The sequence below is a fragment of the Madurella fahalii genome, assembly GCF_045866475.1.
Source record: "Madurella fahalii IFM 68171 DNA, scaffold_5, whole genome shotgun sequence".
NCBI lineage: Eukaryota > Fungi > Ascomycota > Sordariomycetes > Sordariales > Madurella > Madurella fahalii.
In genome coordinates this window covers 1,394,388-1,414,096 of record NW_027263975.1, presented here as the reverse complement: position 1 = coordinate 1,414,096, position 19,709 = coordinate 1,394,388, and the positions used below count along the sequence as shown (strand labels likewise).

Sequence of the window (19,709 nt, the reverse complement as noted above, 5' to 3'; positions counted from 1 at the left end):
CTTCCCACACAGTTCAAGCCTGGGTTGGGCTGCCTAGCTAAGCGAATAGTCTGGTTGCCATGATACCGTTTCCTGAACCATTTCCTTTCCATAACCCTACCAAAGCCGGGCCAGGGCCTTGCCGTCGTATCATGATTTTCCCAACCCCACTTTTCATAGATACACAACCAAACGCCAGTAATGCTGCCTTCTTACGCCGTGATACATGAAACTGTGAGTGTTAAGCCATTCTCCAAAGGAGTGGTGGCGCGGGTGAAAGGGAAAAAAAAAAAAAAAAAAAAAAAAAAAAAAAAAAAAAAACCCTAATCATCCACCGACAACTCCGGAATTCCCCTTCGATCCTCAAGCAGTACAAATTGGTCTCTTCGTGGTCTTTGGCGACACCGATTCCTGGTACCCCACCTCATCAGGGGATGTGGGAGGACCTGATAAATGGACGGTTGGGCCGAATGTGACACGGCCAGTGTTAGGCGGCACCGGCTCCCCCTTCCCTAGTCCCGGTTCCCGTTGCTCAGACACTCGTGAGTTGACCATGGCAGGCCAGGCCGCTTCGCTAGGGGCACACGGCAAACTGGTATATGGTCGCAGCCGCCGAGGATAATAAGATAATGGCCGCGCAAATCCCAGATCTAGCCGAGAGTTAATCTTGGTCCACTCGCTGCTGCTGTCGTCATCGTCGCAAATCCGCCATCCACCGACACCCTCAAAGTCGCGGTCCAGACCGACAGAAGGGATCAGACAAGCGTCCACCGGTGTTGGAGGCGGCAGCCCGTTTGTAGCCTCGCCCTCGTGGACATGGGCGCCGGAAGCCACGGAGCCTAGGCTCACTTGACTGCTGGACCGGCGGGAGTGGCGCGGGTCAAAGGCAAAGGAGCCGCTTCTGCGGCGGCGTGGGCTGATGTAACCAGAACCCACGTAGCCGGCAGCTGACGGGTAGAGAGCCGGCGAGGGAGTGTTGTACCCGCTTAAGCTAGCGAAGCTGGTTGCTGGGGAGCTAGGCGTCTTTAGGCCTTCACGAGGGTACAGCCGACTGGTGAGGTCGACAGGCTGGACTAGAGGCGGTCTGCGCCTACTTGCCAGGTACCGTGGAACGATGTGCAGAGCGATATCGATATAGACGGACGCGATGCGGAACACGAGAACCGCGAAAGCGAACATGGTTGTGAAGCCCGCAACCAGGGCCAGCGGGATGCTGAAAATGCAAACGAAGGGCACAACCAAGTGCCAGAGAATGTTAGGGAGACGCAGCCCCATCGCGATAGAAGTTTGTCGTCGTTATAACGTTGATCCAATCGCGCGGAACTGGGACATGATCTGCGATGTCCAGAAATACGGATCGCAGCGGGGTTGCTCGCAATAAATGGACGCAGTAGCTCCTGATGTCGTCAACTTGGGGATGCGGAGGATCCCGAGCAAGGACGTTGAATGCAGCTCGATCTTATGAGGGTTAGACAAAAGCTCGCGCGAGGCCGGAGTGGGATGCTTCCATTGCGTCTGAAAAGTGGTATGGCGCAGTGTTATCAATGTTACAGATAGCTTCCTTACTCCTTTATCTCTGTGGCATGTGAAGATCGGAGCATGGGCCCTTGAGCAGCCAGGGTGCCCCTGTTACAACAGCGCCGAACCCAGCGAAGGTTATCGCCCCGCCTCCACGGAACACCAAGGCTCCCACCAATTCCACCGTGAGCTGTGTCCAACATGGCTCCAAGTCTCAGCCGTCTAATCCCGAGCCCCGGGCCGCTCGGGCTTTTATTAGGTATTATTATACACTAGCTAAGGTAGCTAGCTTACAATGGCCAGATAGCTTGAGCCAAGTCTTCTTGGTGGCGGAGCAATGCCTGGCATGTTTGCAGAGAACAGGGAGTGTTAGGGGGGGGGGGAGGAGGGGGAGGGCGGCAAGATAATCGGCTGGAGCATCTGCGTGTTTCTTGCACGCGGTGAACGGACATTGGCTATGCAGTTTGCGAATGTTTGTCCGAGAACTGAAACCATCCGTGAACCTGAGCCTAGTGGATCAGGTACAAGGGCAATGCGAGTCGTCAGATGCTGACTATCAGCCTAAGGTCAGCATCGAGCTACCAGTGTTGACCGACCTTAACCTTGGTACAGTAGTGTATTTCGAGGTTCGTGACTGTGGCCTGAGGGGATGTGACCAGGGTGACTCATGGGGTGCAGAACACCGGCCGAGGATCGACGCCAAGGCCCAATTGAGGGGCTCTAACGTATCCGCAAAAGAAACCCGGGATCCCCAAGTTTCGCTCCTGACATCATTTGTTAATTAGTGGAGTGCTGGGTCAAAACTCGCCAAACAAACACAGCTCGAACAACGTGGGACGGGCTAACAAACAACAACTAAATTTCGCAACAGATCTACTGACGTAGCATTGCCTCGGTTGTCAGATCAAGCTTCAGCACCAAATCGTCTTAACAAGCCAGAGCACCGTTCACTTGAGCGCCAAACCCTCCAAACCCAGACGCCATGTGCCGTCCGAGCGATGGCCAAACCGCCCAAGCTGCTCTTAAGCACGATGAGTCTCGCCATGATTTCCCATGGCACATCGGCGTCTGCGATGCCCACTGCCATCCAACCGACACTATGTCGTCGATAGCTAACATAAGCCGCATGCGAGCTCGCGTTCTTACCGTCATGGCCACTCGTTCCCAGGATCAGGACCTCGTGGCCTCGGTCGCGGCCCAGCACAGTATCACGGACCGCGCCGCACTAAGCTCACCAGCGATGTCGGTTACTGGCAAAGTTGTGCCCGCGTTTGGATGGCACCCTTGGTTCTCATACCAGCTCTATGACGACACGGCTGGGCCCGAGAGCCGCACATACGACCCAACGGCGCCAGATGCGGCTGCGCAAAAAGCGAAGCACTATGACGCTGTATTATCCCCGTCCCCGGACGCGGAGTTCATCGCGTCGCTTCCGGACCCGCGACCACTGAGCAGCTTCATTGCCGAGACGCGACATCGTGTGCTCAACGTACAGACAGCGCTCATCGGCGAAGTCGGTTTGGACAAGGCGTTCCGCTTGCCGTGGGCGTGGAATGAGGAGGAGCATTCAGGGCGTGATGAGAGCCTCACTCCGGGCGGGAGGGAGGGACGCACGCTGAGCCCATACCACGTCAGGATGGGACATCAGGTGCAGATCCTCAAGGCCCAGCTCCGGCTGGCTGGCGAGCTAGGGGTTGCGGTGAGCATCCATGGCGTACAAGGACACGGGGTGCTGTTCGATGCATTGGCATCGCTGTGGAAGGGCCACGAGAAGGAAGTGGTGTCGCGCCGGAAGCAGAAATTGGTTGCTGAGGGCGCCGAAGACTTTTCGTCGAGCGACGAAGATGAGGAGGTTGAAGGCGGGGCAAGTATCACTGGCAAGTGCTCCAGGCCGATGCCCTTTCCCCCAAGGGTCTGTCTGCACTCCTTTAGTGGTGCACCACAGATGCTAAACCAGTACTTGAACCCTGCGATCCCAGTGCGCGTCTTCTTTTCCTTTTCGACCGTCATCAACCTGTCGACTCCCGGAGGGGAGAGTAAGTTCCGCGATGTCATCCGGGCCTGTCCTGACGACCGGCTTCTGGTGGAGAGCGACTTGCACATGGCCGGCGACGAGATGGATCGTGTCCTGGAAGACATGTACCGGAGGATCTGCGACATCAAGGGCTGGGCTTTGGAACAGGGTCTGGAGAGGATACGGAAGAACTACGAGGAGTTTATCTTTGGTTGAGACTTTGGTGTGTTAGGTAACTATCAGCCCCAGCGGATGCACAGCGTGGCGCGTGTTTCTTCCCTCGAAATAAAGATATGCACATTCCAGCCGGCAGACCCCGTGGGTGGCGCTCGGAGATATCCAGCTATCACCGACTCGTCAGGGGCGTGATGGTCTCCCAGTTCGCACCACCCCCCCTCCCTACACTATTCGAGATCTTACGCCGACCGACGATTAGTGAGACTGCACTTACTGGATCCAAACGCAGCAAACGGGTTTGTTTTGGGTGCTCAAGTTGATTACGTGACCGCCTCTGATAAACCTCCCACCTAACCGGGCACGGATAATGAACCCAGCATCCGAAGGAGCGTGCGGAGGTGGGGAAGCGGGAAGCCTCTTCCAAGAGAATACGAGCAAGTGCCGCTCGGTCGATCTCCAATTCAGACTCAGAAAATGAGAAACCACGCGCCTTTGGTGTTCAATTGCATCTTTCAAGATTTCGTCTGGGTTCCCGAGCTCGGCTGTGGGATAGCCGTGAGTAATCAACGACATGGCTGGCGTATTTGAAGACAGCCGGCATCGCATCCATCTTGGTTTATGACCCCTGCCCCTCGATTCGGGGTTCCAAGAACTGGGGTATTCTCTTATCCCCGCGTCCCATCTCTCCCATTCCTTCCAAATCCATTCCCGAGAATTCCCAAACCCTCATTATTTCCGCCTTGCCCAGCCGCTTGTGTCGCCCTCTGCAAACGCCGTCGCTGCCAGTTGGTCCCAAACGCGCCTGCGGCGAGGAGGCGCCTGCATCCCCGTGTCAAGCGAGTGTTATTCCCGGTCCGGCCTCGCATTCCGCCCGCGTGTCTCATTGACGGCGTGACCAGAGGTTTGCTTTGCTCCATCCGGTTGCTGGCCTTCTCGTCCGAGCGGAGCGCTCTTGCCCTCCAGGCTTGTTCCTTGCTCCTTGGCGTGGATCGGACCGGACGTGTGCCAATGGACAGTTCAGGGCCGCCGCCGCCACCAATGCTGGGCCAGCCACCCGTCATTCCGAGCCCGGCCGCAGAATCCACCATATACGCGTCGCCCGCCGCTCCCGGTCCGGTCACCTACTACCCCGTTGCCCACCAGCATCATCTCCCGCAGTCTGCTGCAGTCGCTCAAACACTCCGTCGCGGGCCCAAGAGGGCCGCGCGCGGAGATGAGTTCGGAGGAGCCTCTGGTGAATCCCCGTCAATATGGGGTAATGCGGCCGACGCCAACGGCGCCGGGGGCAACGTGAGCGCCACCAGCGCCCGGCTTGGCGCCCCGGCCCGAGACCGAGACAGCAGCACCGCGTCCCCGACGGCCGAGCCACAGAGGAAAAAGCAAAAACGTAACAAGCCGACCTTGTCTTGTTTTGAATGCGTCGAGAGGAAAACCAAGGCATGTACATTTTTTAATTGAGATTATCCAGTCGGTACTTTACTTCCACCGCCGCATTGACGTCTCTTCATCCCTTTCCCGGGGCTTGTACGTGTGTGCAGCCCCGTCTTGATTTCCCTGCCTAGATTACGGGATTCCCGAGTCCAACCTATCCGGCAGGACCGCCAGCGTCGCTATACTGACAGGCATGTTTGTTGCAGTGTGACCGAGGGAGACCGCATTGCCTTGCTTGTATGCGCTGCGTTTTCGTCCGTAGCATAGAACCATTTCCCCTAACCAAAACTTGCAGGCATCAAGCGCCAGACAGATTGCAAATACGCCCATGTCGCCAATCTTCTCGAGTAAGCAACACCCCAGGCGGCAGTGGTGCCGTGGCTCACATCGGCATTAGAGAGACAACCCGAAGCGTAACAAATGGCCGCCGGATGACCAAGCCGCCCAAGAAGAAGCTAGACGGCGGCAAGACCGTCATTCCCAATGCAGCAGACCGTGGCTTCAATGTCGAGCGTCTCAAGGCACTAGGTTCGGTGGCCACATCCACTGGTCTCCTCTCCAACGTCCCCTATTCGGCCCCTGGAGCCTCCAACGTCTTCGGCATAGGGTCAGAGCATCCGTTTGCCAATTACTGGACCTGTGACGGCGGCCTGCCAGAGGTGATCCAAGTGCTCCCCGACAAGCTGCAGGCCGACACCCTGATCACGCGCTACTTTGAGTGCGTGGACCCCGTGTATCCCATGATCCACCGCCAGACGTTTTACGCCGACTACGAGCACTTCTGGTCCCTCTCGCGACCCGAAAAGGACCTCGCCGACGCCGCTTTTGTGGCGCTGATATTTGTGATGCTGGCCATGGGCACGCAGTTCGTGACGACCACGCCGCCGACCCAGAGGAAACACTCGGCCGAGTTTTATGCGTCGGCCAGCAACCAGGCGTTGCGCATGTGTTCCTATCTCAGCACCGCCTCGCTCCGGAGCATCCAAGCAATGGTGCTGATAACATATTTTCTCATCAACGATAACCACGCCTCGGACGGATGGGCGTTTGCCGGCATCCTGATGAGGCAAGCATACGCAATGGGGTTGCACCGAGACCCTAACATTGGTTGGTGTTTTTTTCTTTTTTTTTAAAAAAAAAAAAAACTCTCACCCTCCCCCCTCTCCAGGGGGTGGCTTTTCTTCTTGCCTTTCTAACCCCAGTTGTTATCTTTATCCCAGTTGTCCCGCACGCGCCGCCCTTCGAAAAGCAACAGCGCCGCAAAGTCTGGCAAGCCGTTCTGCTCCAAGACACCTTCCTAACCGTCCTCCTTTCCCTCCCGCCCTCGGCCACCCACACCGACGTCTCGGTCGACGACCTCATCGAGGAGTCGGACTCGTCCGTCTCGATCGCGAGCGACGACCCCACCGACACGGCCTACATCCGCGGCTCCTGGACGCTGGCCAACCTCGTGCAGGAAACCATCTGCTCGCCGCGGTCGCTAGACCTCCCCATCTGCTCCACCCCGCGCCACAAGGCCAAGCTGGTGTCGGACTTCCGGGCCGTCTACCGCTCGTTCCCGGACGTGTTCCGCTCCTGGGACAAGGACTCCCTGACGGCCCTCGCCACGGGCAGCGGCGGGAGCGGCGGCGTCGAGGACGGCAAGCGCGTCGTGCGCCAGACGCTGTTCCTCAGCAGCAACTACTTCCACAACCTGATGCTGGTGCACGCGTCCGAGAGCCGCGACGTGCCGCTTAACGTGCGCGGCACGCTCGAGGCGGCCCACGACGCCATCCAGGCCTTCTTCGTGCTGTTTGAGCTGTTCGAGGCCGAGGCGAGGGTGTGGTGGGTCTTCAACCACCGCGCCTTTCTCGAGGCGCTGTGCATGGGGAATGTGCTCAGGGAGGTTGCTGCCCAACAAGGCAGGGGAGATGGGGCCGAGGGTGGGGGGTTAGAGGGGACGGAGAGGGATCCGTTGTTTGTCAGGGCTAGAGGAGATATTCGTGAGTTTCTGTTTGTTTTTTGTTTTTTGTTTTTTTTTTTTTTTTGCCTCTCACTCTCTCTCCGTCTCCTCCCCCTTTTTCTACTGCTCCCAGAGCCCGGGTGTGATGATAATAAAGGAAGCACTGACAGCATCGTAGACCGCATGATACAGATTATGCAGAGGATGAGCGAGGGAGAGCATGGATCCCAGACGGCGCGGACGAGAGTGCAGGTTCTGAGCGAATTACTGCTCTAAGGGACGGACGTGATCGAAAGGGCTTTGCCGAGTATCTAAGCGCTGGTCTTGATGGGCTTGTATATGGCTTCCCCCTTACTTCTCTTTACGTATGTGTGTGCGTGCGCGCGTGTGTGTATATTTTAAAGAAGCGTATATCCCATGCTGTTCTTGGACGGGTCTGTAGTCTGCATCATCTTAATGTACTTTATCAAGTTAGTCATGGAATGGAGCGTGTGGTTGTATCTTCCGTTGAGCTTGGTGTTGTCGTTTATCGCCAGTTAATCCTGTAACTGTGGGAAGGCTGTCAAAGGACGGCTGAGTGTGCGTGTGGTCATCCCAAGTTCAAAACTGCGACGGATGAGGAAGATACGTTCGCAAAGTCTTGTGAGAAGCCAGTCCCAGCACAGATTCGTACCTACCCCTGCTCCAACAGGATTGTTTTTGCTCGTATTCCGCGTTTGCTTCTAATCACGGTCGTACTTGATGCGGACGACGAGCAGGCTTATTCCCAAACCGTGTCTATTTTCCCTTAACATCCTAAAACCATAATGCACAGAGTCCCAGCTCCCGAGATCATAAGATTTTGGCCAAAACCCGTCATGAAGCCTGCCGGTCCATCATGCCTTTTGTTCATCGGCAGCAGCAATTGCCTCGGCCCCCACCTCCTTGACTACCTCCTTGTCGCCCTCCGGCGTAGGCGCATCCGGTACCTCAACATCCGCAGCGCCTGTCTCCTCTTGCTGGACTTCAGCATCCTTCATCTCCTCGTCCTTGGCCTCGCCTTCCTTCGGCTTGTCCTTGTCCTTGTCCTTGTCTTTCTGAATGCCCATATTAATCAGAGGCGTCGTATCGTTATAGATACGCAGCAGCATCGCACTGCGGTCCTCTTTGGGAAGCATGAGATTCAAACTCTGGAAACTCTTCCACAGCGGCAGCGCCATGTGCTCGCTAAAGTCCTCGTCGTCGCCCTCGGGCTCGATGCGGAGCACGCAGCAGCCCAGCGCCAGGTCCCTCACGCGCTCGCCAATCTCGTCCATGCGCTTCCAGTCGTCGCCGGCAATCATGGGGAACATCTCGATGAGCAGCTTCTTGAGCGTCTCCTTCTTCTTCAGCACGACGACCCTCTCGTCGCCGACGTAGCCGTGCAGGATGGGCATGCCCTCGGACTGGATCCGCCAGCGGCAGACCTCGGCCGAGGGCGCGTCCTGCTTAACAAACATCTTGACACCGCCGTGCACAAACTTGACGCCGCGCCCCTCGTTGAGGACGAGAATGTCGCGCACGAGCGCGCTCGTGTAGTAGATCGCCTTGGCGGGCTCGCCCAGCGCGTTGCGCACCATGTACCGGTCCGAGGGGAAGCGCGGAGAGATCTTGTAGAACTCGGCCACGTTCTTGATAACTTCGTGGTCCGGCGAGAGGAATTTGAAGGGTTCTTCGTAGGGGCCGTCCGGTTTCCTCTTCGGTTCGGGGGCTTCCTCCGTCTTGGGGGTGGCTGATGCCGAATCCGAGGGCTTGGGCGCCTCCGGCGCATCTTCCTTAACCATCTCACCGTTCGCCGGGGCGCTCTCCGCTTCAGGCTTGGTCCCGGACTCGTCCTCGGTCTTTGCCTCTACCTCGGCCTTGACATCTGAGGTGGATTCGGCGACGGCCGGCTCGTCCTTAGCGGGTTCTTCAGAGAGCCTCAACTTTTTGACACCGGCCTCTTCCTTGCCCTCCGCGTCCAGCGGCCGCTTCGCCGCGCTCGCCTTGCCGTTGGTCTTGGCGTTCTGAACGGGCTGCTTTCTGTTCTCCTCGGGCTTCGCCTTGAACTCGGCTTTCTTGTGTAGGGCAGTAATGAAGAAACCCCCCGTATCCTGCTGATGGGCGTAAACGCGCATGCATCGCTCCATGGGAAGATCGGCGCAGCCGCTGCTCGCAGGCCTGGGGAACATGCTCTCGACAAGCCGGCCCGGCGCAATGCCATCCTCGGTGGACTTTGTGTACTCCTCAACCTCCTCCCACGTGTTCCACAGTCGAGAAGACTTGTCCATGATCTGCCACTTCCTCAGACCCGGCTTTCGCTTCAGCAACGGGAGCTGGTCGCTGCAGTCGATGATCTCAATCTTCTCCGGCCCGCCGCAGCGCTCGATTGCCGCGGCCACAACGGCCTCGTTCTCGACGGGGTTCATGCTGCAGGTTGAATAGACTACACGACCGCCGGGCTTGAGCATCTGAAGAGCACGGACCAAAATCCTAACCTGGGTAAGATGGAGGCCTAGGGCATTACCGGGGGTCCAGTCCTTCCAGAGGTTGACGTTCTTGCGGAGAGTGCCATCTCCGGAGCAGGGGACGTCGGCCAGAATGCGGTCAAACTTGAGATAGTTGGGTTGAGAGGGTTTCTCGGGGTTCGGTATCCTAAGAGAGGGGTACATGGTCGCATCGTGGTTGGTGACGATCATGTTGGGCGACGACAGGCGCTTGAGTTGATGGATCAGCATGTGGCTGCGCTTGTAGTCGGCATCGTTGGCGATGAGCATGCCTGTAGCTCTCCCATCGTCACCCGGGTCGGCTTCTAGCCGCGCCGCCTCCTCCTCCTGGGCATCCTCGGTCTCGACTGCATCGCCCGAGAAGGTCCGGACGACCTGGCGAATGCGCGCCTCCTCACCACGGTGGATCATCTCCAACAGCTGGGCAGCCTTGCTGCCGGGTGCAGCGCACAGGTCCAGGACCGTCATGCCGGGCTTGAGATCCATGAGCAAGGGCGGAATCATGCTCACCACCTCCTGCCTGCTGATGTTGCCGACGCTGGTCTCGGACACCAGGAACTTCTGGAAGGCGGCGAAGGGAGGGAACTTGCGGACAACATTCTTTGGGGTGGTCATCGACCAGGCCAGCGAGTCTGGGTACCATGGCACGGCTTTCGGGGGGTCGACGACGACACCTTCGTGGGTGATGCGGGTGATTTCGGGGATGTATCTCGTCTGGAGCAGTCGCTTGACGGCCAGCGCGTGGCTACAGGTCGATGGGTGAGCGGTGATGTACCGGAGAGGAATGCACCTGTCTTTTGTTGACTCACCCCTTAGAGCCGCAAAACCTAAAACTGTTGGGGAGTTCTCTCCTCAGAGCAGCCCAGAACTCGGCCCTCTCGTCTTCGGGCAGCTGCAGCAGCGTGTCGTAGTACTGCTCTAATCTCTTGTTTTCCTTAGCCACCTCGGGGTAGGTCTGGTAGGGCCGATGGCCCCCGCGGTTGTCACGGCCTCCACGGCCACCGCGCCCGCCGCCGCGCCCGCCGCCTCGATTTCCCTGCGGCCAGCGTCAGTTGGGATAAATGCGGTGATGGTGGGGAGAGGTAGAGATCTGATAAGCACATACTCGTTTTCCGCGCCCCATAGCTGCAGTTGTTGAGGATGAGGAAACCAGAGACCGTGCTACGCCGATGCAGTCTGTCGTGAAGCGGTCCAGTAGCATTCAATTGGTGGTCGCAGCCAGAGAATTGCAGCACATTTTTTTGCGATGAAGCTTAATGTGGGGGCGGGGAAACCTACAGTAATCTATTATGTACAGTGCACTCTGCGCATGGATCCATTTGGTGTGGGGGAAGAGCTGAGAAGCCAAGAAGAGCCAAGATTCTGGATCATCTATCAATAACGGTATGTATTGTACTGTACGAAGGTACGTCGTTATCCAAGGTCGTGGTCGAGCACACAGCTACAGAGTAGCCGCCTCCTCCTATCTCACAAATTGCTCCATGGAGCTATTAAGTACAGTACAATAAATTGGGGATGTGCATGCAAGTGCGGCATCCCCACCTCGGCCTCTCCTGGCCCAAACTTCCGTGCGAAGGGTTGTGGATAGGGATCAAAGACTCGAAGTCCCCTGGAACGGAGCTTGACTGCGGCTGAGCACCGAAATGCCCAGCGTCCATCCGTAATTCGCAATTACCCCGTCCCGTATAAGCCCCCGCGGGTTGTCTTGACACGAGGTGAGTCCTGTGTAGGCGTCGGCCAGCTGCCGTCTGCCGTGGAACAGAGGGCAGCCGATCCACGCACTTCGGCATCCCAGTATACGGGCTGGCGTAACACAATTCTCCGAGCTAGCAAAACTTGGCCACTCTAGCTTAACCGTCCAGCAAGCCCACCGTCCAGTGTACCACTCTATCCACCCCGTGGCCGTTAATGGCGCTGACGGGGATAGCCATGCAGTTCTGCGTCCAGGCCCCCTCGACACCGCTAGGGTGCGGCTCATCTCCGCGCGTAATGGCAGCAAGATAGTCTCTCAGCTCAGCAAAATTTTCCTGCGTGTCCGGGAGGTCTCCCTTGGTAGCCACCACGAACCAAGGTTTCCCCGCAATGTGAAGCCCGCCAGTGCTCGTCGCAGGCGGGGAGTAGTCGGCCATTCCCATCGCGCTCGGCCAGAACGGGTCATCTGCGGCGTCGGTGCCCGCTTCGGCACTCCAGTCAATGGCCGCCTGGCGTTCCCGCTGGCGCTCCTCTTCCTCGCGCATCTGCGCATACAGCCCGACCTCGTTCCACAATGCCTTGAGTGCGTTCACGGCGTTCCCCGCGCCGAGATCGATGACAAAGGCGAGCAAGCCAGCTCGCTCGACGTGCCGGAGGAAGGCAATCCCGAGGCCCCTGTCGAGATGGGCACCCTCGATCAAGCCTGGGATATCGGCGACTGTGAATCTGGTCCGCAGTTCCACCTCTGTCTCATCTTGGCTCAGGGAGAAAGGATCGTTGGTAATGTCGTACACTCGGCGGTAGCTTGTTACCTTGGGGCGGCCCTTGTTGTTGTCGAGGACAACAGTGCCAATGTTCGGCTGCAGTGTGGTGAAGGCCCAGTGGCCGACCCGTGCGCGACTGTTGCTGATGGCGCGGAGAAGAGTGCTCTTGCCCGCGTTTGGCAGCCCAACCAGGCCGACATCGGCGAGAAGCTTGAGTTCGAGCTCGATTTGCATCGACATGGCCTTCTCTCCCCTGGTGGCGTACATCGGCTTCGGCACGCCTCTGGTCACAAAATGGGGGTTTCCCAGCCCGCCGAGTCCCCCCGCCGCAAGCAAGACAGGTCTTGGGGTAGGTCGAGACAAATCCAAGTACAGCGGTTCTTTGGGCTGCTTGAACAGGCGGTCGCGGCGTGGCAGCCTTGGTAGCTCGATCCTCTTGGCGTCCGAGGACGACATTCCAGGGTAGAGCATCCATTTGCCGCGGTCCGGATCTTCTATCGGTTCACCGTCTGGGCCCTCCTCCACCGGAACAGGGTCGCGGTTCCTCTTGCGCCTGCGGACATAACGGCTCTCGGCTTCTGGATCGTCCCGGCTCAGCTCTCTGACGACTGTGCCCACGGGTACGGAGATGACCACATCATCTCCGCGCTGCCCTCCGCGCGCGCTGCCCTGGCCGCTCTTGCCCTTCCCCGCCCGCACGAATCTCCTCCGCGCCAGTTTGTGCAGCGAGGTCTCGCCGTGCACCGCCTGGATGTACACATTGCCGCCGTGTCCGCCGTCGCCACCGTTGGCGGGTCCGTCGTCCAGATAGGCCTCGCGATGGAACGAGATGCAGCCGTGCCCACCGGCTCCAGCGTAGACGGTCAGTTTTGCCTTGTCGGCAAAGTTGGGCATCGAGTAGTCGTCGGGGGCCGGGTTCAGCCGGGACGTGGTGGCCGTGGCGGCCGTGGCGGCCTCGGTGCTGCTATGCCGCTTGCCATTGACAGCGGCCAGGCCGGCTCGAGCAATGCTGCTGCCATTGGGTGCAAAGAGCGATGGATAGAGAAAAGGTAGGAACATCCGCGGGTTACGGGGGCAGCGGCAGGCCATTTTGAGCAACGTGTCGGTGGGTAAAGGCGCGGCCGCCTCGCTTGGGTTGTCGCCGTGTTCATGGTTCAAAGATCAAATTTGGACGGGGCATTTTGCAGATAAGATAGCGCTAATATCACGTCATGGGGTTGAGCGAAGGATACCCCTGTTGATGCCGTCTGAAAGTTCGAAAGAAAATTGGAGAGAGAGCCCCCAGATCGACAATCCATCATCCCATCTTCTCCCTTCTGGCGTTTCGAGGCTATTCGCTTGCTCGTCCCTCATGTGCTCGCCGACGGTTTTCCTCCCTTATAGAGATGTCCGGGTGTTATCTGCATCGGCCGATTTAACCTCTCCCCGCAAAAGGCGCGCTACCCATGTTTCGCGTTGCGTTGTTCATGCGGGTGCTCAATTCGCCGTCACGCTGGCTGACCCGCTCTTTTCGCTTCCTCGGTCCTCTCCGCTGGCAAACATGCGGTCAGCATCCGAGGGGAGACATGTCTGGATGCGCCGACCCCCCTCGGCCTGCATCTCCGGCTGCTGTTGAGCCTCCTTGGTGCCCGATCCAGCGAGGCGAAACGGCAGAGGTCACACGAGACAACGGCTGGCCCCGGGCGGATAGAATTGGCTGTTTCTATTATTTTACTATTTACTTTTTCCTTCTCTTCGCCCTTTCTCCTCGTGGGCAGTTCGCTGCTGATCTCCCCACACTCTGCCGTGTTTTGCCCTCGAGATCCCCTCACCACCAGCCTTCTCCACCTCGGCCATCGCCTCTTCATCCCGCCACATCTGGTCCAGTCCCCATCTCCATCCTGGGCGCCCTTCCTTTGCTGCTACTGCTTGGCTTGCCATCTCTCTTTAGAACGAATCATCCGCGCCCACCTGCGCTCTGCAACTGCAATCAGACCCCAACCCCCGGACGACGCGGGTGGTGCGAACAAAACAGCAGCAAGACCCAGTCGAGGGTTAATTGGGCCCCGCTGGTGAGCAGCGCGTCTCGGGACTGGCTGAGCAGGCATTGGGCCGCTGCAAGCTGCAGACCAGTGCTGCCAAAGGCCTGCATTCGAGCCACGACACAGATTTCCAGACTAAACGTGGTTAAGCCCGCATTGGTTTGTGCGAGCGGCCAGCCCTCGCTGGGGTCGTCGCCCAACTCCATCGACACCTCCTCCTGCTTCGTCGTGCTTCGTCGTGCTTTGTACTGCTGCAACCTCGGCCACTCTCACTCTCCTTTTTGCTGCCCACCCCCGAGAGAGACGTGGTGTCTGGTTCTACTCTTGCTTTTTGGTTCACTCCGCCCTCACTTCGTCCACGGCCATCCAGCACATACAACGCACGAACTGCAGCAACTCGGCGTCTGCCCCCTCCATTTTACCACTCTGTCGCCGCCCTACTTCCTGCTGCTCGACTGCCGTCCCTTCTTCGTGCGTGCCTCTCTAGTCCAGGTCAGTTCTGTCTGTCAGCCCATCCACGCCATCTCCAAACCTAACCTCCTGCTGTTCGTATGCGTCTGCTGCGTGTTCTTCTTCCTCTGGATCCCCTCTTCGTAACACATCATCTCTGCTCCTCTCCTCTCCTCTCCTCCTCTCCTCCTCTCCTCTTCCTCCCTCCTATTCCCCCCCTCCTCACAGCACTTCACAATTCCCACTCTCCTCTTATTCTGGGCAGGACCCTTTGCACCTGTTGGTCATGACGACCATCACCACTCTCCACACATCGGACTTTTCTGTATTACTACCCTGAAGCTTTTGTGCTACTGGGCCACATGATCGAGAAGCCGTCGAGAAGTGTCAGCACGACCAAACGCTAAACCATGTATACCAGAGAATATAATTACAAGTCGCGGAAAGGGGTCATCAGGATGGACCCGGATTGCGCCATATGCCACGCTCCGGCCGCTCTCGCCTGCGAGTGCGAAGCCAAGGGCCTGGAGGTGGCCGTCAGGCAAGCCGAAGCTCGTATGATGCAGTCGATATATAATGACATACGGTAAGCAATCCTCGTCTGACTCTGGGATCTTTCGTGCTACGGGGGGCAGCAATACTTACTTGTGTTTCCAGCTCATGGGTGCGGGCTCATGCACAGGACTACATCCTCGAGTACTTCCGGCTATTGACGGAGCGACGCAAGACGGCACACAACCAGCATGTGGAACGCCTCCAGGCGCATGCCTTCCATTACTACCACTCTTCGCCGCACCCTAACGAGATCGCCGCCGCGCAGGCGCAGCTGAAGAGAGGCATCGATGAAGATTGGCAAGCGTCGGTGCAACGCTACCCGGAAGTGCTCGAGTACTTCTACAGCCTGGTTGAACTGACCCTACCGGACGACAACGAGCCCGCCGTCAAAGACCCTCCTCTCAGCGCTCTCAACGGGCCGCGCAAGGCAGCGCGGCGGGTCGGTGCTCCCACCACTGTCAGCGGTCCCAGCCTCACGGCCCATGCCGGAGACATGCGGGAGATGCCCTTGCCTCGAGGACGGACACCGCCGCCCCTCGAGCCGCTGCGGGAGAGAAGGACGCCAGCGCCGCGAGAGCGGAGGCACTCATACCGGCCGCCGCCGCCGCCGCAGAGCACCTACTTCCCCCCGCCTTACTGATGGCCTTGCAATCGTTGATGTATACCCGACGGGGAACCGTCAGATTGGTATCGAACGGGGTCTTGGCCCTCTTTGGGCATCACACCTTTATTCTTTCTGCTTGCGCCTGGTGGCTCCCCCGCCATCCACACCGTTCTACCTTGACGGCAATGAGTCTAACGAGAGCATGACGTCCTGGGGGCTCCCCATGATTTACGTTCCACGACACGACTTGCATAGCCTCGGTTTTTGCGTTTGGATGGCATCTTTGACTTACGGTTTGCGTTTCTGTTTCGAGACACATAGCATGGGCCGTGTTACAAAGGGCCGCGGAGTTTTACACCAGGACAGGCGAAGAAAACCTCTGCATGGCCTTTTTTTATTTTTTCTTTTCCTTTCTAGGGCCCGGATAACGGCACGGACGATCCGACTTTTCTTGGATGCGCTTCTTCCTTCCTCATTCTTGTTTTCAGCTCGAACCGGCGTTGGTGGGTTTGCTTGCTGCGCGCTTGTGGCTTCTTTGATTCACAGCTCCTGAAGAGACCCCATACCCGGAACGGTTGGCCACTGCGTGGTGCAGACGAGAGGGGACGGACGGATGGACATTCGAACAGCACAAGATTGGACACCGGAAAAAGAGGGATGGGCTTTAATCATTGGCGGGAAGATGGACGGTTTCTCAATACATTCCTTCATCGGGACGGAATCGGCGAAGTGCTTTGGGCTGGACGACGGAGGCGCAGGAAACGACGGCAGCGACAGTGCCTGGCTGGCTGAGAAGGCTAGAAGAGGATTTTGTGCTGGACGTTGTTGAACGCAATACCGCTTTTTTTTTCGGCTTGGACAGAAGCGCTTGTGTACATACTTTGTACGGGGATGGAGAGAGATATACGAAGCATTATTTTAGAAAATTGAGATGTTTAATTTCACCGAGAGATTCCTTGGGAAAAGTGATGCCAGCTCATGCCTGAATTTCCCGGGGGTCTCGCCCGTTGAAGCCATCGCCGCCGCCGACACCGAATGGCATGCTGTAGACCATTGCATCTTACCAGAGGCCCAACCTGAGACAGATAATCGATGCTAGCTGGTGGTGTGCCTGCCCGGCCCGGGCAATTGGGATACTGCCTCGATCTGAGCGAACCTATCCTGCGTTGACGAATAGACATATACAAACAGACAGAGCGATAAAGCTATTCGCTCAGTCCGCCGTCCTCCCTCTCTCCCTCTCTCCCTCTCTCCCTCTCTCCCCCTCTTTGCTCTCCTCCTCTCTCCTCTCCTCCTCTCCTCCTCTCCCCTCTCCTCCTCTCCCCTCTCCTCCTCTCAGGAGAGAGCCCAACAAACAAGACGGATAGAGATAGGTAGATGCCCAAGATAAGCAGAGCACGTGTCGTGTCAGCTCCTCAGCGTCGGACCAAACAAGGCAAAGAAGCAAGATGAGATGAGATGAGGCACGGGAGTCTGCAGCGGCCCCCGCTGCCCAACGCATAGTCCACGAGGGCCTGGAATTGGCGGACGCAGATAAACGGCTGTCAGCAGGGAGGGCATAAGAAAACAAGGTCGTGACGTGCATATTGCCAACAATCAGATAATGTCGAGTGCTATTGTTAGAGAGGCACCCCCTCATTTGATTTTCGCTGTAGAACTACACAAAAACCTGCAGTGCATGTAACGATAACGATCACTTTTGACCTTAAAAAAAAAAAAAAAAAAGAACTACAAACTCAGAAGCTGCTAAGCAAAACCCCCCCGCCGCTACTGTCACTCCCAGTGCCGTTACCACCCGTCTCGTCACGCGAGGCACTGGAACGGTCCCCGCGACCTCTGCGGCGGCCGCCCTCCTACGCGGCAGCGAGAAGAACCCCAGACCCATTGCCGGAGCTACCGCTCTCCTACGCGTCGGCCTTGACCTCCTCGGCCTTGGGCGTTTCCTTCTTCTTCTCCTCTTCCGGCTTCTCCTTCTTCTCCTCGGCCGCCTCGGGCTTGTCAGCCTCCTTCTTCCCGTTCACACCGTTCGGGGTGCTCGCGCCCGAGCCAGCCTCGCCGGCTTCCTCGGCCTCGAGACGCTCAATCTCCTTCTTGGCCTTCTCGATGTTCTAGAGACACAGGGATGTGAGCTTCGAGCGGAAAAGGGAGGGAAAAGAAGCGGAGAGGAAAAGAAAAAAAAAAAAAAAAAAAAAAACATACCTTGCGAGTCTGTTCAGGCTGGTCCGCCTTCCACTGGTCGAGCTTGGCCTTGATCTTCTCCATGACCTCGGGCACCTCGGCGGCGGCCATCGGGGGGTTGACGCCGATGAAACCGCAGTCTTCTATGACCTTGGGGGGGCAGCTGAACTTGGACGACGAGGAAGAGGCGGTGGAGGCGGTGGCGGCGTCGGCGGCGTCGGCGCCGGCCTTCTTGCCGCCCTTGCCCTTCTTGCCTTTCTTGACGGCGGGCATGTAGTCGTCGTCACGGTCCTCCTTGCGCACGAGGCGCATGCCCGTGAGACCGGAATCGTCGACCTTGCGCTGCGCCGTGGCCGCCAGGCCCTTGTCGGCCAGCAGCGGCGCCTTCTCGACGGGGGCGTGCTTGGGGTCGAAGAAGTGCAGCAGGCTGTTGGCGCAGCGGATCTCCTCGAGGAAGGCCGGCTCGCTGGCGTCGGCGAGCATCTGCTTGGCGCGCTCCATCTTGCGCTCCTTGGCGATGCGCTCCCGCTCGGCCTGCTCCCGCTCGCGCCGCTTCTCGCGCTGCTCCCTCTCCCAGGCAAGATTGGCCTTGCGCTGCGTGTGGTAGTCGTCCTTGTGCTTCTTGAGGGCCTGCCACGCTTGCTCCTGGGCCGCGTGTAGCTTGGTCCTCTCGTCGCGGAGGGCAGACAGATTCTTGTAGGCCTCGTCCTGCTCGGCCTTGATGGCGTCGATCTCGGCCTGGATCTTGTTGTACTGCTCGCTGAGCGCCTTGGCCTCGGGGTCTTCCATGGAGTCCTTGATCTCCTTGATTTTGGCCTTGAGGTCGTCAATGGCCTTTTGCGAGCTGTCGAACTGGGCAAAGGTCTTGCGCAGCCTGCGCAGGCTCGAGACTTCAGCCAAGGCCTTCTTCTCGTCGACGAGCTTCATGGTGCCGCTGTTAACGTCGCGTTCTAGCCGCTCGATCTTTTCGTCAATCTCCTCGGTGCTCTTATAAGGGACCTTGGAGCGGGCCGTCTTTTGCTCGTTGATGCGGCTGCGGAGCTGCTCGTCGAGCCGCTTGATCTCGTCCATCTTGGCGGTACGGGCATTCTTGCCGACGCCCTGCTTCTTGCGGATCTCATTGGCCTGAGCAATCAGCTCCTGACGGCGTTGTTGCGTCGGGTTCTCCTTGTTCTTGCCGCTCGCGAGGTCGATCTTGGCTTTGACGGCGTTCTGTGGCAAGCACGACGAGTCAATTTCAGTCTTCGTGACGGGGGAGCCCTGCGGGTGTCACGCAGTCCAATTGACTGGCAACTAGCAGGAGGTAACACTCACGAGTTTCTCTTGCGCGGCCTTGTGCTCCCTCTCGAGCCGGGCGAGCCCGTCCTTGAAGGCGGCCTCGTCGGGCTTGACGGGCTTGGTCGTCGCTGCCGGAGCGGCAGGAGCGCTTGTCTCGGCAGCCATAACGAGGCACGAAAAAGAATGAGTGAGGTGTTAGAATGAAAGGCGATGATAGTACAAGGGGGAAAGGGGTAAAATCCAATCCCAAAAGAGACCGATGGATTGGCACTCGGGAGGTAAAAGCGGAGCAGGGGAGAGCGGGCCAGATGGCTTTTCTTAAATATATATAACCAACCCCACCGGCACCTTCTTAGCGGCTAATGCTACTGAGCAGCAGTAAACTTTAAGGAGGCACCGAGTGCAGCGGACTCGAATACGCTTCCCTCCGTCGAAACCGCCGTTTCCAAAATTTTATTTCCCGAATCAGTGGCCTTTATTTTTTGGGTTTCGCCATGTGGCTCGTGCGGGAACTTTAAAGCGGACCGGGGGCCCTGGAGTGTGGGGCATGGCTTTCCACGCCACTGCCCTTTTCGGCGCTGACCCTCGTTTTTTGTGAATTT

General features: G+C 58.0%; 7 protein-coding genes across 7 annotated transcripts; 3 read left to right on the top strand and 4 right to left on the bottom strand.

Annotated features, from left to right (window-relative positions):
• Positions 1 to 342: 342 nt before the first annotated feature.
• MFIFM68171_08989 (uncharacterized protein) lies at positions 343 to 1,254 on the bottom strand (the record flags this gene model as incomplete). The annotated part of the gene is made up of 1 exon (XM_071064408.1): positions 343 to 1,254. The coding sequence occupies one exon, from the start codon at positions 1,252 to 1,254 to the stop codon at positions 343 to 345; it is 912 nt and encodes a 303-aa protein (XP_070920509.1).
• A 1,225-nt stretch (positions 1,255 to 2,479) lies between these two features.
• Positions 2,480 to 3,727, top strand: scn1 (Cut9-interacting protein scn1; the record flags this gene model as incomplete). The annotated part of the gene is made up of 1 exon (XM_071064407.1): positions 2,480 to 3,727. The coding sequence occupies one exon, from the start codon at positions 2,480 to 2,482 to the stop codon at positions 3,725 to 3,727; it is 1,248 nt and encodes a 415-aa protein (XP_070920508.1).
• A 999-nt stretch (positions 3,728 to 4,726) lies between these two features.
• On the top strand, positions 4,727 to 7,337 carry MFIFM68171_08987 (Transcription activator acu-15; the record flags this gene model as incomplete). The annotated part of the gene is made up of 6 exons (XM_071064406.1): positions 4,727 to 5,125; positions 5,326 to 5,356; positions 5,415 to 5,466; positions 5,517 to 6,226; positions 6,340 to 7,101; positions 7,240 to 7,337. 6 exons carry the CDS (start codon positions 4,727 to 4,729, stop codon positions 7,335 to 7,337), a joined length of 2,052 nt encoding a protein of 683 aa, XP_070920507.1.
• A 599-nt stretch (positions 7,338 to 7,936) lies between these two features.
• On the bottom strand, positions 7,937 to 10,688 carry NCL1 (tRNA (cytosine-5-)-methyltransferase ncl1; the record flags this gene model as incomplete). The annotated part of the gene is made up of 3 exons (XM_071064405.1): positions 7,937 to 10,310; positions 10,375 to 10,601; positions 10,671 to 10,688. The coding sequence occupies 3 exons, from the start codon at positions 10,686 to 10,688 to the stop codon at positions 7,937 to 7,939; spliced, it is 2,619 nt and encodes an 872-aa protein (XP_070920506.1).
• A 727-nt stretch (positions 10,689 to 11,415) lies between these two features.
• Positions 11,416 to 13,110, bottom strand: MTG2 (GTPase of the mitochondrial inner membrane that associates with the large ribosomal subunit; the record flags this gene model as incomplete). Its single annotated transcript, XM_071064404.1, has 1 exon — positions 11,416 to 13,110. One exon carries the CDS (start codon positions 13,108 to 13,110, stop codon positions 11,416 to 11,418), a length of 1,695 nt encoding a protein of 564 aa, XP_070920505.1.
• A 1,792-nt stretch (positions 13,111 to 14,902) lies between these two features.
• On the top strand, positions 14,903 to 15,687 carry MFIFM68171_08984 (Serine/threonine protein phosphatase; the record flags this gene model as incomplete). The annotated part of the gene is made up of 2 exons (XM_071064403.1): positions 14,903 to 15,078; positions 15,150 to 15,687. The coding sequence occupies 2 exons, from the start codon at positions 14,903 to 14,905 to the stop codon at positions 15,685 to 15,687; spliced, it is 714 nt and encodes a 237-aa protein (XP_070920504.1).
• A 1,868-nt stretch (positions 15,688 to 17,555) lies between these two features.
• On the bottom strand, positions 17,556 to 19,272 carry BFR1 (multicopy suppressor of BFA (Brefeldin A); the record flags this gene model as incomplete). Its single annotated transcript, XM_071064402.1, has 3 exons — positions 17,556 to 17,759; positions 17,851 to 19,041; positions 19,144 to 19,272. The coding sequence occupies 3 exons, from the start codon at positions 19,270 to 19,272 to the stop codon at positions 17,556 to 17,558; spliced, it is 1,524 nt and encodes a 507-aa protein (XP_070920503.1).
• Between the last annotated feature and the right edge of the window lie 437 nt (positions 19,273 to 19,709).